This window comes from Micromys minutus (assembly GCF_963924665.1).
Source record: "Micromys minutus genome assembly, chromosome: 2".
In the NCBI taxonomy this organism is placed as follows: Eukaryota; Metazoa; Chordata; class Mammalia; order Rodentia; family Muridae; genus Micromys; species Micromys minutus.
Window position 1 is genome coordinate 7111078 of NC_137971.1, and position 19170 is coordinate 7130247.

At 46.1% G+C, this 19170-nt stretch overlaps 1 protein-coding gene across 1 annotated transcript in view; it reads right to left on the reverse strand.

Annotated features, from left to right (window-relative positions):
- Positions 1-13134, reverse strand: part of RBM20 (RNA binding motif protein 20) — a gene marked incomplete at its 5' end in the record, with an annotated part of 177780 nt that extends 164646 nt beyond the window's left edge. Inside the window, one exon of the mRNA XM_080912073.1 lies at positions 12950-13134. Within this exon, the coding sequence (XP_080768199.1) occupies positions 12950-13134 (185 nt within the window). The remainder of the gene's footprint in view (positions 1-12949) is intronic.
- Between the last annotated feature and the right edge of the window lie 6036 nt (positions 13135-19170).

A 19170-nucleotide genomic window follows, 5' to 3' on the forward strand; every position in this document is an offset into this window, starting at 1 on the left:
GAAGGAAAAAATAGAATAGAGATTTTCAGGAGTTGGCTCAGAGAGTGAGAACCAATTGCTTAACTCTGAGCGTTCCACTTTCTGACCGTGTGATGTGGCATCCATCGCTGACCTCGGCCATAGGAACCCTTCAGGCTCTGTTGGGTGTGTCTGGGCTCTAATGGATGCCAAGTGTCCCTTAGCAGTGATACAAATGCTCAGTCACAGGACACCATGAATGCTCTTGATGCCACTTCAAAATAGTTAAAGGGTAAATGTTGTGACTGCGATTTGGGTGTAGTTTGCCCTCCAGTGTCATGTGCTAAAAGCTTGATCATCAATGACAGCGTGGCAGTTTTGTGGTGGGTCCTTTAAGAGAAGGGACTTAGTGGGAGGCACTTAGGTCACTGGGGACACATCACAGAGGAGTTAGCTTAGTTCTTCTGGGACCCCAGCAACTCCATCAAGATCAAGGTGTGATGTGAGACAGCTTCCTACGGGGCCGCATGCAGCTGATCTCCTTCCCACTTCTCTCCCATGAAGCAAGACAGCCAACAAGGCCCTCACCACGGCCTCCAGATCATGGATGTGCAGCGTCTAGATCTAAAGAAAATTCTTATTTTCTTCATGAAGCATATGCTTTGAGATAGAAACAGAAGACAGGCACAAAGGAATTATTCCCAAGGAAATAGTTATAAGGGATACAAGAGCCGTCTCCGTCAAAGAACACGCTCCGAATCTACAGCCAGAAAATTCTAGGAAAACACCAACTAATCTACAATAAAATTTGTATTAGTGGTTTCAAGGGTTAGGCGAAATCAAAGGAAGAGGGAAGGATAAATTACAAAAATCAGGTTTGGCAGGTGCCGATGAATGTCTTAGGTCCAGCTTGATCATACCTGAGGGGTAACTTTTAAAGTTTTACAAGTTGTCCTTGCCTCTGAATCATGCCCTTTTTAAAATAGTGCCCGAGGTGCACAGAGGAGGCCCCTCCTTAAGCCGGTTTGCAAGTCAAAGCGGGCAGTCCTTTCCTGACTTTCCTTCCATGCAGTCTGTCTTAACTTCCTGTGGCTCTCAGGGCAGAGGAGCACCTGTGACAGTGTCGGCAGACTGGTGGGGAGACTTCTCTGGCAGGGAGGCACCCGAAGCCATGTGCCAGGTCTCAAGTCAGGAATTCTTTTGGCTATTAATAGGAGGCGAGGCACTTTGATCCCTGCTGAATCCTGGTTTTCTGAATTGGTCGAAAGTGGTCCCTGGTAGAACTTGGCAGGACATTATCATCATATCTGCTATTATTTTAGCACATGCTGAGAGGATTATGAGTGTTTATATACTCTCCACGGCACCAAATTCAGGTCTTGCCTGACATGCATAACAAGTGGAGCAAAGCAGTGTGTCTGATGCCAACACTGGATTTGCTCATGGCATTTAGACTGAGAAATAGATTTCACTTTAAACCAAAAAAAAAAAAAAAAAAAAAAGAAAGAAAAGAAAAGAAAAAGAAAGAAAAAAAGTAGAAAAAAGTTTTAATCTTAATGACTGTCTCCGATAAAATTTGACCTACTTGGAAATAAGTTCAGCCATATTTTTTTAGTAATTTTATAAGCAATAGCTTCTCTATAATTATTTTGAAGATAGATATATTTTTCTAGCGAAGATAGAGTCACTTGAACTTGTGTAAGATTATTCTGAGCCACACTCTAGCAACTATTGCCTAAATATTACTTTCTTAGCTTTCTTCTGAGTATTCCTTATAAAGCTCTGACTCAGTTTTCTTATCTGTCAAATGGGGAGACCAACAGCACCTACTTCCCAGTACTATAGTTGGACCTAACACATGTCAAGCACTTTGAGAAAGGATTGGCTTGCAGAAGTGCCCTGTGGAGGTTTGTCTGCTTGCTTAATTGTTGCTGTTCCCTTTTTACAGAGGGGAACAGTGAGGCTCAGGGTCAGTGGTGACAAAGCTGAATCTGGAAGACAGTGCACACAGGGCAGGCCCATTCCCTCCTCTTTTCATTACCCCTCCCCCACACACACCACACCCCGGTGTCCTCAGCCTGTTTTGTATATGAAAATACACATTCCAAACCAGAACAGGCAAAAATAGACTGTAACTTAAATCTGAAAAGCACAGAGCAGCAGCCACAGCCAGCACCTGACTCAGCCAGGGGCAGGGCAAGTCATCAGCCAGTTTAAAGTCACCTTTATATAGTTATTTACAGGAGAGAGATAAGCGTGAGGCAGGAGGATTGCCACAGGCCTGAAAGTGAGAGCCATATTCAAATAAGAGAAGAGAGAAAGGAGTGAAAGCAAAGGGGGAAAGGACGAAGAGAAACCAAGAAGGTTTCCACGTCGAGCAGGATCTGCAGGAAGATACCTAAACACACAGTTCAAGACCTAATGAAAATTACATTAATTGCCTCCATGGGCACCAGACAGGCTTCACAGTCGCCTTGGATTCATATTGCAGAGCAGTTCAGGCTGGCTGGTGAGCCGGCTCAGCAGGGAAAGGCGCCAAAGACACCCAAGGTGGCAGCCAAGCCTGCCAACCCACGTTTGAGTCCCAGAACCCATGTGATGGGAGAGAAAAATCAGTTCCTGCAAGCTAACCTCTGATCTCCACATGCATGTGTAGACACACAAAAATCAATCAATCAACGTCAAAATAAAATAAAATCAGAGCTTCCTGTAGGAAGTACGTCCTATGATTTGAAGTCTAGACCATGCAAAGGCTCAAGGTAACACATAACATATAACACATAACAAGGTTCTGCTCCTCTGAAATCACATCTTCAAGGTTCTCTGATTTCCAAATTCATCTGTTCTAAAAGGAATACTTACTTACCTAATCCCACATATTTCACCAACAGAACTTCTTTAAGTTTAGTCAAATTAGAACATAAACCCAGTTTCTAGAGCACCATCCTGCCCTGGCAGAACCCACACTGGCTCCTGGACACATATTTTCTGCTCAAAACCACCCACGACTTCAGCCATAGGAGATTCAGCACTGTCTTCTGGCTTCCAAAGAAACCTGTACATTTAGACAGACAGACAGACAGACGGACAGACAGACAGACACACACACACAGAGAGGATGGATAGAGAGAATAATAAATATTTTTAAAATAATAAAACCATTAAAAATGTGTCAGAAACAGCATATTGATCACAGAATCATCTTACATTAACTTGTCAGTCTAGAGGAAAAGTCCCTGGTGGTCACTATGACAACCACGGAATCAAAAGTAGTGGGTACAAGTCACTTATAGGGCATATTTGCCAACTGCCTACCTTGTCTCTGTCTGTAAAACCAGAATGATATTCAGGTCATGGTCTATTCCATGACCTGAAAAATTCTTGGTCAAGAACAAGAAAAACTGGGCTGGAGAGATGGCTCAGTGGTTAAGAACACTTAACTGATCTTCCAGAGGTCCTAAGTTCAATTCCCAGCAAGCACATGGTGGCTCACAACCATCTGTAATGGGATCTGATGCCCTCTTCTGGTGTGTCTGAAGACAGCTACAGTGTACTTATATATAATAAATAAATCTTAAAAAAAAAAAAAAGAACAGGAAAAAGTGTGTGTACTTTGCAGATAACATAAGCAAATGCATTTGTGAACCTGATAGGGGTAGGAGGGGGTCCTAAGATCACTACAAGAGTCACTTACTGAGCCTGGGGATGTAGTTCACTAGAACATCAACCGAACTTGTACCAGGCCTGAGTTCAATCTGCAGCACCCCACACACATACCACATACTACACACACTACATGCACACATACACACACATACATACACACCACACAAATATACACACACATACACACACCACACATATATACACACATACCACATACTACACACACCACATGCACACATACACACACACACATATACACCACACATATATACATACACACCACATACCACACACATACCACATACCACACACACCACATACACCTGCATACACCACACACACACCACAAATATACACACACACACACACCACACATATATACACACACACCACATACCACACACCACACACACCACATACACCTTCATACATCACACACACACACCACACACATCACAAATATATACACACACACCACACACACACAGAGTAGTATTTTTTTATTTTTATGAGACTAATTTTCATAGATTTGCTAATATGATTATACAAGTAATTTCAATACTTTGGAAGGGATGGAAGATATAAGATAAACACACAAGAGAATGCAAAAATACACATGTCATTCCCTCCTAAAGCTAAATACACTATAACACACTCAAATTCACGTCTTTGTTAAAATGAATTGTGGCTGAGACTATAAGAAGCATTCTTCTCATCCCCAGGAAAGACGTGAGGCGTGTGTGCTTCCTTTAATCACAAGTATTAACTAAAGAGTGAAGGGTCCGTCCTTACAGCCTATCCTGGAGGGTGCTCCTCAGTTTGAAAGGGATTCAGGTATCTAGGTTTCACTATTCAGAACCTGGAATAAAGTAATTTGATGTAAGTCGATGAGAAAAATGCAAGATCTGGCTTCTGCTTGGCAGGAAGACAAGCAGGGGATGTCCTGCAGAGACCCCATCTCTTGCCGTACATGCTAAATCTGAGCACATCATAACACGAGGGGTGCTCTTCTCTTCTGTCCTGTGGGAGGGGGTGAGCAGCCACGTCATCAAATAAAGATAAAATTGAAAATGGCCTCCATTTCTCTTTTCCTTTTCACACTAACAAAAACATGTCCCAGATGAAAACAGAGGTAGGGACTCCAGCCGGCTGTGACCACTGTCTCACTGTTTGGCCCTCCATGATTCACTTAACTTCCTGGTGCTCTCTTTAAAGGGACAGCATTACAAGGTATTCCCCAACTGCAGCAGAGCCAGAGTCACTGCTGACATATTTACTGTGCACAGGCTTGTCATTACTGATATGCATGCTTTTGAGACAGGGTAGACCAGGCTGGCCTCAAACTCAAGAGATCCTCCTGCCTCTGCCTCCTAAGTGCTGGGATTACAGGCATGTACCCCCATACTCCTCTTGTTAATAATATACGGAACTCACTTTGTGTTAATAAATGCAAGATAATATCAATCTAATGTTGTTTATACATTATATTTATTCATAACTGACATTTATATAAAACATAATTTGTGTTTCCAAACGAAAAAATACTTAGACACTTTTCTAATTTTTTTCTCTTCTCAGCAATACTAGAGTAAATGTTTTTGTTCAGCCTGTGCGTGCTCATAGATTACATACAACTCAAACCTCCTTTTCGTTTTTGTTTTGATTTGATTTTGTTCTGTGCTGGTTTGGTTGTTTTGACAGAGTCTCTATACATAGCCCTGGAGGTCCTAGCACTCACTACATAGACCAAACTGGTTTCAAACTTGAAGAGATCCACCTGCCCCTGCCCCTGCCCCTGCCCCTGCCCCTGCCCCTGCCCCTGCCCCTGCCCCTGCCCCTGCCCCCCCACCCCCCGGTCCCGCCCCCAGGCCCTGCCCCGCCCCCGCCCCACCCCTGGTCCCGCCCCCGCCCCGCCCCAGGTTCTGGAATTAAGGGCGTGTACCTGCATGCACAGGTATCAATGCCCTATTCAGGAAAGGCTAAGGCTGTGGTGATGGCCGAGCAGGCAAAGGGCTTGCTGCCGAAGCAGGAGGACCTGAGTTCGAATTACCAGCTCCTATACAACACAAAGGCAGAGGCGCACATCTGTAACCGCAGCACTTGGAGAGAGCTAGTCTAGCTGACACCACCGGCTCCTGGTTCAGGGAGAGATTTTGGCTCAAAAAATGAGAGATTGAAGAAAAAACCTAACATTGACCCCAGGGCTTAATACGTGTAGGCTTCCAAGCATATAACACACACACTCTACATGCCACATAGCTCTCTCTCTCTCTCTCTCTCTCTCTCTCTCTCTCTCTCTCTCACACACACACACACACACACACACACACACACACACACACATCTTTTCAAACATCAAAGTTTACAGAGCTCTGTCCTCTGTTAGTTAGTAGATGACACACCCATGGCTGATGCACCCACGTTCTTTCTGAGGCTTTGGACCCATTTCGCTGGTCTGTGGATTGCTGAGGCCACATGGAAACCTGAGGACCCATTTCAGAATAGCCATAATTTCAACAAGACAGAAAATCGTTTCCAGCAGGTCTAGTGCTGCCTCTGTCTCTACAGTTGACGGCTCATCCCCACTGGGGCCTGGCCACACTCTCTTCTCTTCCGTTTACATTTCTGACGGCCAAACAGGCACCAAACTCATTCCCACCTGCCGGAGTGAAACACCTCCAGTCCAAAGCGAGAACTGTGGGACCAGGCTCTTAAGTTGAGAATGGGATTCCCTCCCCGCAAAACTCAATACTTTTAAGTCATCAGCAAGCTAAAATAATATATTTATAACCTCTGCATTTTAAAGATTAAATAACATAGCCTTAAACTTCCTCCTTTCCGCTACCATCGGCACACCTCTGACTTTAACTTACTGCACTGGTGCAAGTATTTTTGCAAATGCTAAGGAAGTGTCTCTCTCCACGGCTTTTCTGTGCCCACAGCTAAACGTTAAGCAAAGAAAACATACTCTCTTATTAGATATGCAGCTAAGGTAGGAACATTCTCTGCATGAATCTCACCCAGCAGTAGTTCTTGCTAAATCTGGTTCTAGGATGGAACAATCCATCATTTCCAATCCCCAAGGCCAGATTAGGAAGGTTAATTAGCTTGTCCAGGTCACCTACTCCCAGGCTGGTGGGGTTTTTCCCCCTCTCTCTGACGCTCTTTGTCAGAAACCCAATTATTAATTTGAGCAAAGATGCTCATTTTACACTTGACAGTGTCAGGTTGATCCTAAGTTGATCTGCTTAGTAGTAAACTAAAATTAAACAAAAAAAGATTTAAAGAAAAATAAACAAGTGCATAAGTATGCTTGGGCTTGCACACACACACACACACACACACACACACACACACACACACACACACAGAGAGAGAGAGAGAGAGAGAGAGAGAGAGAGAGAGAGAGAGAGAGCATGAATGCACACAATCATTTACTATTCCTAACTCTGGAAGTCAGGCTTAAAGGTCAGTCTAATGAGCTGGGGTACGGTGGTACATACTTAGAATCTCAGCACTCAGGAAAGAGGTGGGAGGGCCATGAGTTCAAGGCCAGCCTTGGCTATATAGTAAGTTTGAGGCCAGCATAGTGAATATGGGGTGTGTCTAAGCTTCATAATACCTTGTTCGTTTTTAAAGGTTGAGCTAGTAAAATTCAGAAACATCTTTAGGGAAGATTCTGCAGAGAATTTACAAAATTGAGAAGTATGTGAGCCGTCTAAGCAACCTAGAGTAGAGTTTTCTCAGTTGGCCATATCGGAAAGACGCAACTGAGAGCCAATAGGCGACGTGTGATGGAGAGAAAGTGGGTGCAAAGAAAAGACAGAGGCATATGGCCCCGGAACATCCTGGAAGCAAACCCCCACATTAAAGGAGAAGAAAATGGCGTGAAAGCTGTGTGATCGAGCGGTGACCCTCCCCCCAGGCACATGCACGGCCCCCAGCGTCTGCTTTTAAACACACGGTAAGATTTATTCTGCAAACTGAGCTTCGAGTTATTAACACGACATCCTCATGCAAGCCGTTCCACGGCCCCCTTTCTAACCATAAAGCACAGTGTGTATCAATTCGTTCTTCACCCCTTCAGGTCCGCTGTCAGCAAGATGAAAAGATTGCCTTGTAAAGCATCAGGGGACCTCTCTTGTAAAACCCGGCAGTAGCCATGGAACCTAAGGAAGGCTTTATGTATTGAGTATCTGCAATGTATCTAAAACACAGGAAGAAAACGTGGGCAGAGGAGCCCGTGTCTTCAACCACCTCCTCAAATGCCAGGATGATAGCGGTCCCTAAGACTCCTCAAAGACTGAAACTTTGCCTAGCTGCCCAGTCGTGAGATGCAAACCATGACCACCCACCGAGCCTTCACCAGTGAGGCTGGAAATCCGGTGTACATTGCAGATTCAAAAATGTGCTTCCTAATTAGAATCACGAAGTTCCTGCCTGTGACAGGTGGGAACAGGCCACATGAAGCAGCAAACAGAATACCAGGATCACCCCTGTTCTTAACTAGGCAAGGAAGGGGTGCTTGCTGTTTCCGGCTGACTGATAACTATCGTGTTTTCTCTAATCCTGCATTATATAGATCATTTTACTCTTGGCAAAACTTCTCAACACTCCCAATATTTCCGGCACCCGAAATGGATCCATAGAAACGTTAGGCTAAGATATACAAAATAAAATCAATTAGGCCACCCAAACAAGGGTAGGAAATTGTTCTTTGGGGTCTCTACACTACAGGTTCAGGTTTCTGATATCTTTAGCCTGCTTTAATTTCTATCTTTCTGTAGCCTGCTTTAATTTCTATCTCTCTGTGACACCCGTGGGTTCCCAGCATTTCCTCTGCACATTTATCAAAGCTGTGTATTTCAATTGCATTGTTTGCTTGACGGCTGATTGGCCACGTGGGCAGGGGAGAAATCAGCTTAAACTGCCATCAAGTACCTTACAGCAGCAAGAAAAATAAACCAGAGGAGAGAGGGGAAACTGGCTAATGGGGGTCATGTGTGCCATGTTGGTTAAGAACCCCCAACCCCAGACTATGTTGACAGGCAAACCGATCTCAGCCAGCCAGAGTTCACGTCCAGTTGACAGATGCCCCTGTTTAATTGTAAGTTTCATAAGCTTCTGAGGTGACCACAAATGAAGCAGGGGAGAGAATTAAAGGGCCAGAGCGAGTTTTCTCCCTTCCCCAGCACAGACACTCAAGCCACCAGTGTGTGCCGTGTGTACAGTCATTCACTGTGACTAAAGGGAACAATGTTCTACATTTCATAATACTGATCTCTCAGGAAATTTGAGAAAAACTCAAAACTGCACCGCTATCCTCATTATCCAGAAACACGGGGGAAAGGGGAGCTTTCGAGTAAAATTTCATTTAGAAAAAAAAATAATAATAAAATGGCTTTCAGGGGCTTTCTGGAGAAGCAGATACTTCAGAGCTTTAACAGAGTCTTTTCTCTCTCTCCCCTGCTCGGGCAGACTTAATCCTTGCAGATGTTTTCCCTGCCAAATACTTGTCTTTCGTGTAGTCTAAGACGGTGTTTAAAATTTCCAAAATTCCTCCTACAAATGTATTCCTATTCCCCTGGAAAATGGGCTCAACATGGTGTTAGGGACTGACACAGATGTTCGAAACTCCATCTGCTTTCCAGAAAAGAACCAAAAGTGTCTGTGAGGTGATGTCCCTCTTTGGCAAAGTCTTAGTTCCTCCTCCCTAATTGCTGATAGAACCATTAGGTGCCCATCATGTAGATGGATCTCATAGAAGATTAGAATCTGCCTACATGCTACATACCTCTAACCATTACAACGGAGGGCCCTCGGAATGGAGGCCCTCTGTTAGATTATCTGCAATTGGAGAGGCTACTTGTAACATTTTCTAAGTACTTAGCCTTCAAGCACAGAGAACAGGCTGACAAAAACTAAGCAAACACTGAAGCAGAGCTCAAAGCTGGTCTCCAGTCTCTAAGCAGCACGCCCGTGCTGGCATGGCCGCTATCAAAGACTAAACCAATCGTTTATTTGCTGCTGAAAGTGATCTGGAAAGAAGAAAGCAGTTCATCTACACTCAAATTACATATGTATCTTGTCAACTCACATTAATTAAAAAAAAAAAAAAAAAAAAAAAAACCCTGCAGCAAGTCAGATAATTTAGGAAAATTATCTTTGTGATTTGCTTCATAAAGGTGTGTGTGTTGTTTCTTTTCCTCACACTTTGAGGTAGTTCTTGTAATTCTTTCTGTCCTTTGACATCCACACTGCAACCGTATCTTTATTCTGATAGTTTAGAAACAAACAATCTAGAATTTAAATGCCTACGGTCTATCAATGTTTACAATGTCTTTTAAGTCAAATATCGTATTCAAGGCTAAAGGACACAATTAAAACAAGAAAACTCTGGAAACTAGCATCCATAGTTGAGAGGATAGAGGAACTAAGACATTCACCAACAAACACCAACGTTTTCTTCTGCTAACTTGAAGAATAAGTCCTCTCTCTTTTTTAAAAATCTTCAAATCATTTTGATTTTTTTAAACTCATCTTTTCTTAAGGTGTCTTTATATTTCCTGTTTTTTCAAAGATCTCAGGAAGAGCCTTATGTGACACAAGGGGAACCCACTTTGGCCAGTTTGCAGAATTCCAATTTAAAACAAAACCTAGTTAGGTGATTGTAACCAGGCCGATGCCTCTCACATGGTGTGGCTGGTAACTAACATTAAGAACACAATGATAAGGAAACCAAGCGCATACCTCAGATCCGAACAGAAGGAGCTACAGATGAGCGGCAGATACAACCATCCAAGCAGCGAGACAGGCTGCCACAAAACACACACGCGACTGAGTCCGCTGTTCATCACGGCGTCAAGCGTCCGTCTGATCGGTTAAGTACAGCCCTATGACCCAGTGTGAAGCATGTGGTGAAAACCTGTCTCCACCTTCACCAATGACTTTACCAAAGTCAATGACCTCGCTCAGAATGAGAACCATTGCTAATCAGCCTTAAAAGGTGAAAAGATTCCCACAATCCCTAGCTGCTACACAACCAAAAGATTGATATCTCCGTCATTCTGAATGAGAATGAAACTTAGGGATGAGTTACTGACCTCACCAAACTAACTTCCAAAACTGAAGATTCACTTGGAATATTTAATATGGGTTTCAATTTTAAAACTTTTTTTAAGTTCACAAATGCCTCCAAATCCGGGACCAGACAATTCACTTGCGGTCAAAGGCAGGCGACCTCTACCTCCTCTCGAAAAGACAGTTGTTGATGAAAACAGTACCTCATAACCACATAAAAAATGGTCGCTCAGATTAAATTATGCAAACGTGGTTTCAAAATAGCCCGCTCGGGTTTCAGCGCATTACAGATGGGCCCGCAAAGCACTTTGCCGTGTTGTGCCTGGTTCCAGCGGAATTTCTGTGGCACAGAGGGAGACGCAAACCCCAAATCTTCCTTATAAAGAAAAGCTCTGAAATATAAGAACATGAACATCAAATCCCACAGCACATCCACCGGCCTTAGCCATTGTCCTTGAACGCGGATCTGTCCGTGAGTGCTTCTGCACGGTTCCATCCTGGCCTATAAGCAGAGGAGCCATATTTGAGGGATGTCTTTGTAAAATAACATATTTCAGAGATGGAATTTTTCAAACAGGATAATAAATGTATAATTTACATTATTAATTACACGAAGAAACTAACACGTATCTCAAATTATCCATTTCCACAAATTGACATTTTTTTCCCACCTGGCAATACTTCAAATAGCCACATCTGTGACGATTTTTATTTTTCTGGGAATAAGAAGTTTCTAGTTTTCTTCTACTTAAAACTGGGGGGGGGGGGGATGCAGGGTAATTACTAAAAAAAAAAAAGAAGCAGTTTTGAGAAATTTAATGTGCAGGCTGATTTCCGTACACAAACCATTGGTTCACAGAGAAAGATAATAGTTTCGAATTTATAACTGATCGATCTGAATGTTTTGGTAAGCAGACTCTAGATTTAAGCAGTTTTTATCAGTTGACATATTTACGTTGGGGATGGAAGTGAAACCCGAGGAGTTACATAAAGGTCACTCTCTTTAGTGTTTGCTGGACCGCTTTACAAAGAGAGGGAAAAGGGGCAACTTAGGAAACGTTTTCACTTTTAAAAAGTTGCAGATTCCAAGTAGCTGAAAGTCATGTAAAATATCAAAGTTTAAAGCCCAAACACTCTATAAGTAAAATCGGACTCTAGGAGTCGACCAGCCAAAAGATAAGGAACCATTTTGTCCCGAAACGCGACACCTCCCGTTTTTGATGGCAGATTTGAAATTTCACTCGTTTCTATTACATACCTCGCTTTTTGGAGCCATTCGTGGTTGACTTTTTGCTTCCATTTCCTTTTCCAGGTTTGCTTTTTTTTTTTTCTTAGTGCATCATAGTGAGTTTACCGAACCCCCTAAATATCAGAACAGCCAACAAAAAACCCTTCAGCTCCCCATGTGGATTTTCCCGAGTTTACATGCTCCAATCCAGACTTGTGGAAGCACGCAAACTATTTTTCAGGACTCTGTCAAGGGCTCACCAAGTCTGAAACAAAACAATGAGCCTTCGAACAATCTAGGCCTCGGACTTCAAAACAACTCTTTGAAGGAGCGGAGAGAAACACCAGCGGCTTTCGTTTGCACTTCCCCAGACGGCATAAGGGACTTCCTGGGACCCCCGACCACCCCAGCCTACCAAACCAACGAAAAGAAGAACCCCAGGGTTCACCATGATATCTAGTGGAAATCTTTTCTGCGGCAGAGAAGAACTCTTTGCAAAGGGCCATGTTGTAACTGCGCCTTGTTTACAGGCCCTCAACTCCCTTTGCCCCCGAGTCTTTAGTTGACTACTAAAGGTAGCTTTGTTCTCAGTGGCAACTTATCACACACCCTTCACTAGGCGCTCACACTCGCTTATGACTCGTCCTCGTTGTCATAAAACATTCCAGTGGTCTCTAAGGACCAGAAGGATGAAAAAAAAAAGTCTCTGGGCCATTTTCCCCAACTTCGAGCTTATGAAGTTTAAAAGATCCAGTAACGTTCAGAAAAGAGAGCACATACTAAAAGGCAAAAATTATGCGCGCCCCCCCCAGCTCCCCGCCACGAATAACCTGACTGCGTTCTACCCAGTGTCACCAATAAGCCAGAATGACACCGACCCTGCCCACAGGGCCAACAACACTTCAAACACAAGCGGGGCGGGCGAAGTTTAGCAAAGGATGAAAATGAAGCCACAAAAGAGGGCCCCTGGGGTGTGTTCCAGGCTCACCCCCGGCCCCACTCCCTTCTTTCTCTTACTTTTGGATGATCTGGGGCAGGCTGGCTTGAGGCTGAGGCTGCGGCGGTGGCGGCAGGGGCTGCATCCCTTGCTGGCTCTGGGGCGCGGGGGCCCCCTGAACACCGGGCACAACGCAGGCATCTCTGTCGGGTTGCTCCGGACCGCTGGGATCCACATCCTGGCTCATGGCTGCTACCAGCACCATGAGCGGCGACACCGGCCCGGGCTCGCAGCGAAAGAGCGCGCGGGAGGGGCGGTCCCGGAACACAGGCGCTCACTGGCCGGGGTCCCTGTGCCCAGTCCCCTTGTCCTTCCCGGTGGCGCGGGGAGGAGACGAGAAGGGTGGGGAGGAGACAGTCCCTGCGGCGCCGCCTCCTCCACCTCCCGACGCTCCTGCTGGAGAGGCTTCGGAGGGGGCGGGGGACAGGGACAGGAACAGGGGGCGTCCCGGGGCCGCTGTGTGAGGAGGTGACCCGGACAACTGTGCCTGCCCACCCGAGGCGCAGTGAGCTGCAGAGCAGCGGCCGCAACCCGCCACCGCGAGCCCTTGGGGTGACCAGCCGGGCGCTCCTCAGCGCGACACCCTCGTGAGAGGGCGACAAGAGGGCCGGCCCGCCAGCCGCCCTGTAGTTTCTTCCAGAGCGCACAGGCTACCCGGTTCCGGCCGAGCCCCGAGGACATCGCCAGCGCAAATTGCGCCGGGGGCTCCGCATCCTCCTGAGGCTGGAGCCGGGCCAGAGCCACTGGAAGGACCCGCCGCCGCCACATCCTTCCCTAAGTGGGTGGGACAGCAATCTCGGGGCTCAGATGATCAGGCCCCGGAGATCACCACAACTGGCAGCTCCAGCTGTCGCTTCGGGGGTCTCAGAGGCGACGGGCAGGGTAGCAATGGATTCATTTAATTTTCCCCGAAAGATCCCCACCCGGACCCCATAAGAGCAAAAGAAAATCAGCCACACGTTTCTTTCATATTTACTGGCACGTGTCCGCGGAAATTTAAAGGAGGAGACGCAGAGTTCACTGACTCTTCTAACTGCCCGGAGCCCACCTGCGCGGGACACCTGTGTGCACCGGGCTGGCAGCTGTGCGCACCCACCTGTGAGGCTCTGGAGGCAGAGCAGCTGGAGACTGGGCGGCGGGGAAACACCTGCCCCAGCAGACCCTCCTGCACCTGAGCACTGGCCCGGGGCGTGGCCGCCTCGTGTTCCCTCGGACGGTGCTGTTCCCTGGTGTTCCAGACATGGACGCCCGCAGCCAAGCTCCTTTCTCGTGCCTGCTTGCTTCACGCTCCAGAAAATTCTAAAGATGGCTCAAACCCCGACAACTGCTCGAACTCTCTGAAAGATATCTTTTGTCCTTCCTGGCTCTTGGGTCAATTTCCCCTTGAAATTGCCTACTCTACCACCCTACCTTTGACATCTCTCCCTCACTCCTCTCTCAGATTGTCAGTTACAGTTACGACTGTTTGAATCTTTAAACATCACACCATTCACAATTCACACAACTAAGTCTGACAAACACAACAGCCGGACAGCGGTGGCGGCACATGCCTTCAATCCCAGCACTCCACTAGAGAGGCAAAGGCGGGGGGGGGGGGGGGGATCTCTGTAACTTGGAGGCCAGCCTGGTCTACAGAGCGAGTTCCAGGACCGGGCGACACAGAGAAAGCCCGTGGGGGGGGGGGGTGTCTCTCTAACACAGTTTACTTGTTAGCACCTCTCACAATCGGAGCACTGTGTCTGAAAACACGGGCAGTTTTCGGTGACTGATTTCTGCTACTAACTTTTTGAGTGTGGCTTACACACACACACACACACACACACACACACACACTCCCTTAGCACTCGTGGGAATCACTTAAAACTAACATTGCAACTCTCACGGAAAAAGAAACTCTTCCGAGAAGTTGCCCCGAAAATGTGTGCCAGAGAATCATCCAAAGCCTCTGGAAATGGCTTTGTAGTGACGAGACAGATCTGTTTACTGTCTGGGCTGCAATGCACCAATGGAAAGGTGTCCTCTCTGAGGGTTAGTTACCAATGTGACAGAATTGGGGGTAATGAGGTCCTGGCTCCAACTTGGAATTAGGGATGTTTCTGGCACACAGGAGGTATTCAGGGCCGGTTTTTACAGGTGGGACTTTACAGTTCAATCGTAGCCGACAAGACATTTTTAAAATCGTGAGGAGGCTGAGTGGGTGGAAAACACTGGTGCTCTCCGTGAAGACAGTATGAAATTCTATAGAGTTCTCTCCGTGGGAAGAGACTGAGGTGCAGGGGTTGGGGGATGAATGTCAAGTGTCCCTCCTGGAAACATACAGAGCAAAGGGAGACCGAACATTCACTGGGCTTTTTCCTCTTCTTTTGAGTTTGAATTTTAAAATAAATAATAATAATGATTAAAACATGACCCACAGGCATTCTCCCCCAGAAATCCTATTGGCATGACAAATGAGGATAATGCTGGGACAGAAACCTTAAGCTAATTGAGCCGGATCCCCAAGAATGTTGCCGGGGACTACAATGAACAACCATGTCTACTTTCCAAGTCAAACATTACATGTGTCAGGCAGTTGGGATGCCGTTCCTTTTCTTAGGAGGGGCATAATAGAGCACACACAGAAAGTTAATCATCTAGGATGCGCACTGCCCCCCACCCCTTAAGGCGGTGCTTCTGGGAGAGTAGAGGAGAAAGGCTGAGTCACCCTCTTCACCTCACAGTGGGGAGTCTGACTAAGAGGAGGGCTGGCCGCAGCTCTTCCCGCTCCGCTCCACAGGAGCATCCTGTCCCTCCTTGACCCACAAGGATCAGGCTGTGGGGCTTTTGTTGTGCAAGGACATTTCTCGAAGAGTCAGCCAGAAAGTACTTGCATTGCTTATCTTTAGACAGTAAACCCACCCCCATCCTCCCACCCCACACCCCCATCCTCCATCCCCCACCTCCACCCCACCCCCCAACTTTGTTATTCCAGGATCAGCCATTCTCAAACTTGCCATAACTCTGGGCCCCTGCCTTGTTTTGTAAGCTGAATAATTAATACACTGACTTTCAGGCCCTGTTTTCTCAGACCTGTTCCCTTAATGCAGACAGAGAAGCCAGAAGTACGCGCTCAAGGTCACTGGGATGCTGAAAAGCAGAGCTGAGCCTCAGTGCCTGTTCTGTTACACTGTATCTGTGTTCTGTAACACTGTGCTATTCTCAAGGGGGAAGTCGCCTACCTTTCAGGCTGATGTGATCATTCCTCTGCAGAAGGGATCACTTCAGATGTGCCGCCCCTCCCGGTGTGCATCTCTAGATGGTAAAGGTTGGTGCTCTCAGAGCCAGTGAGGCTGAGACACTCGGACCTCCTTCTTTGCTGCAAGGAGAAGCCCAAACTGCGGCAGTCTCCGCGTGTGAGCTGGAATTGTCTATTAACATTGCAACAAGGTTGTAGAGGAGGAAGCAGGAGGCACCAGGAAGGGTGGAGAGGAGGTGAATGTGGGTAAGGGGCAAAGAGAGACAGGTATGAAAATGCCGTAGTCAAACCCACTGTATTGTATGCTAACTAAAAAATATATATATTTGAACTTCAACACAGAAAACTGCCCTAGGAATTTTTCTCCAAGTATATATACAGCCGCAATCACAGCTGTACTTTCAAGGGAATTGACTGGTATTGTTCATAATAGGCTAGATGCAGCCAAATGAGCCGTGGGAAACAGTCGGTGCGCATTAAGAAGGTACCCTACTCCTAACTCAGCAGCTCTCTACAGGGAGGTCTCTGCCAGCTCAGAAGAGTTCCTGAAAGATGCTAGTCTCTCAAGAGCATTGTGTCATGACTAAATGTCCTAAATAGAACATCTCTGGGGAAATTACACAGGCGAGTAATTATCAGTAGCAGAGGGAGCACCTTGAAAAATTTTGGTGAGGCATATTATTTAAGTATTTGGGAAAAAATTGTTGAAACCTGTGCAACTTGAATTTTTACTTTGCAACATTGCTTTTTAAAAAAGATCTATTCATTCATTCATTCATTCATTCATTTAATGTATGAGTACACTGTCGCTGTCTTCAGACACACCAGAAGAGGGCATCGGATCCCATTACAGATGGTTGTGAACCACCAAGTGGTTGCTGAGAATTGAACTCAGGACCTCTGTTCTTAACCACTGAGCCATCTCTCCAGCCCACAACATTGCTTTTTAATAGCAGTGTAATTTTATGATTTCACTGTTCAACAATCAGCCATTAACAAAATGAAACCATTAATAAGATTTTTTTTTACTTAGTTTTTTTTTTTTAATTACATTTTTACTTATTGGTGGAGTGGTGACACCACAGAGCACGTGTAGAAGCCAGAGGGCAACTTTCGGAAGTCAGTCCTCTTCCTCTGTGTGGATCCCGGGTGACCAGAGTTCAGTATGCATGACTGTAAAAATAATCTGCTGGTCCTTCTTCCCAGCCCAAGATGTTGTTGTTGTTTAAAGCAAAAAGGGATCAAAAAGAATGAAGACACGAGACAGGAGAGTGTATTGTTCCGACTTCAGCCCAGCCTTTTTTAATACACTTACAATGTCATTAAAGACAGTTATATAAGGAACCACAGATTCACCATTAGTCATGTTTGTACAATCTGAATCTAGTAGTCCTGTAATTCAGGGTACATTTTACACATCTAGACTCAAGTGTATTAACTCATCTGGACATTAATAGCAACTGTTGCCATTTCTTGAATCCTTATACTCCTTTAGTTTTTACAGTCACCTCACTGGCTGATGCTGCGGTTGTTTTAAACCCAAATTGGCGAGAGCTCTACCAACATCTCCAACACAAATCATTTTTGTGCCCATTTTACAGATTGAAACAACCACCACCCAAGGCTTGATAAAGTCCAGCTACTTGACTAACTGGGAAGCCAGATCTCTGATCTCAGAGTCGAGCTTTTAATTATTTTGTTTAGTGGTCTTGGTAAGATAGGAGCCCGAGACTCAGCTTGCCTCTCTCTGCCCACAGGGCCTCACCCTCGGCTTGCCTTCTCTCCACATTCCCTGGTTTCTCTTGTCTGGGCCCCTGAGGTGGGCATCATCTGTTTGCCAGTCCCTCCTCCCTGCCATTCTCCAGATGTTTGTAAATGGTCAAAGAGCTCCATCCCGGGTTCACGAAGAATCACCTCTCTGAAAACATCGCAAATAAACAAACAGGAGAGACTGGCTGAAAGATGCTGTTTAAAAATAATGTGGTTACTCATGGGACTGGATGCACATTTGAATGTGAAGGAGACAGTTGGCCGAGGTGAGGACATGACCCATGTTAGGCTCTTTTCTGCCTAACAACCCAGGGAACACCTCTCATTGGCTGCAGGAGAGAACTTTACCTCTGTCTCATTGGCTGGAATTTACCAGCCAGGCCCTTTGTTCCCTAATAAGCCTATGGCAGGTAGTCTGTGGTAGTCCAAGTGCCTGTAAGTTGGGGGTCCAGAAATCCAGGCTCTAGAGCACGGGGTGGGTACATGCCATGTCCTCCCATGTCCCTGAACAGAAAAGCAGTTATCCCAAACTAGTGACATCAGCATTTCATCTCCTTGTAAAGCATTGTCTCAAGCCATTAGGGTGCAGGGCTTTTTTCTACCCCTGGTTCAAGACTTGGCAACAAACCGACCCAAATGTGGGCTGAGTCCAGAGTTGCAGGGGCTCAGCGTGGCTGACTTCCAGCTGGCCTGGACCTGGCTTCCGGCAAAAGCAGGGTTCTGAGGTAGGCCTGGATGAGCCAGAAAAGACTTTCTCTCATTTGCTCTTTAGAAGAAAACTAAGGTGGGATCCAGTATGGCTTGGTGTTATAAACCAGTCTCTCGTGGGAGTATGGGAAGCGAGGTAGCTATGGCATGCATGTGGGAGAAATACTAGCTGGTGGTTAATTGCGTGATTTAAGTTCCATAGGGCTCTGCACCCCCTGGGGAGACCCGGCTACCACACTACATGCTTAATCCCTGGAGAATGTCACTGTCACTCAGAGGCCCCAGCCAAGCAGTCAGTGGGGAGGGGAGTTCCTTTATCCCCACTCCCCCAGCACCCTCCTCTGTTTCTCATCACATGCCTGCCTGTCTGTCTGTCAGGCCAGTTGGTCATCGGAGCATAAACATTTCAGGCTGTGTGCCCACCAGCTCTGGGATCAGGTGACCATTATGGAAGGCTACACCGGAGGCCTGTGCATGCCAACATTTGACTAGGAACAGTGAGAGCCTGCGATGTGCTGACCTCACAGA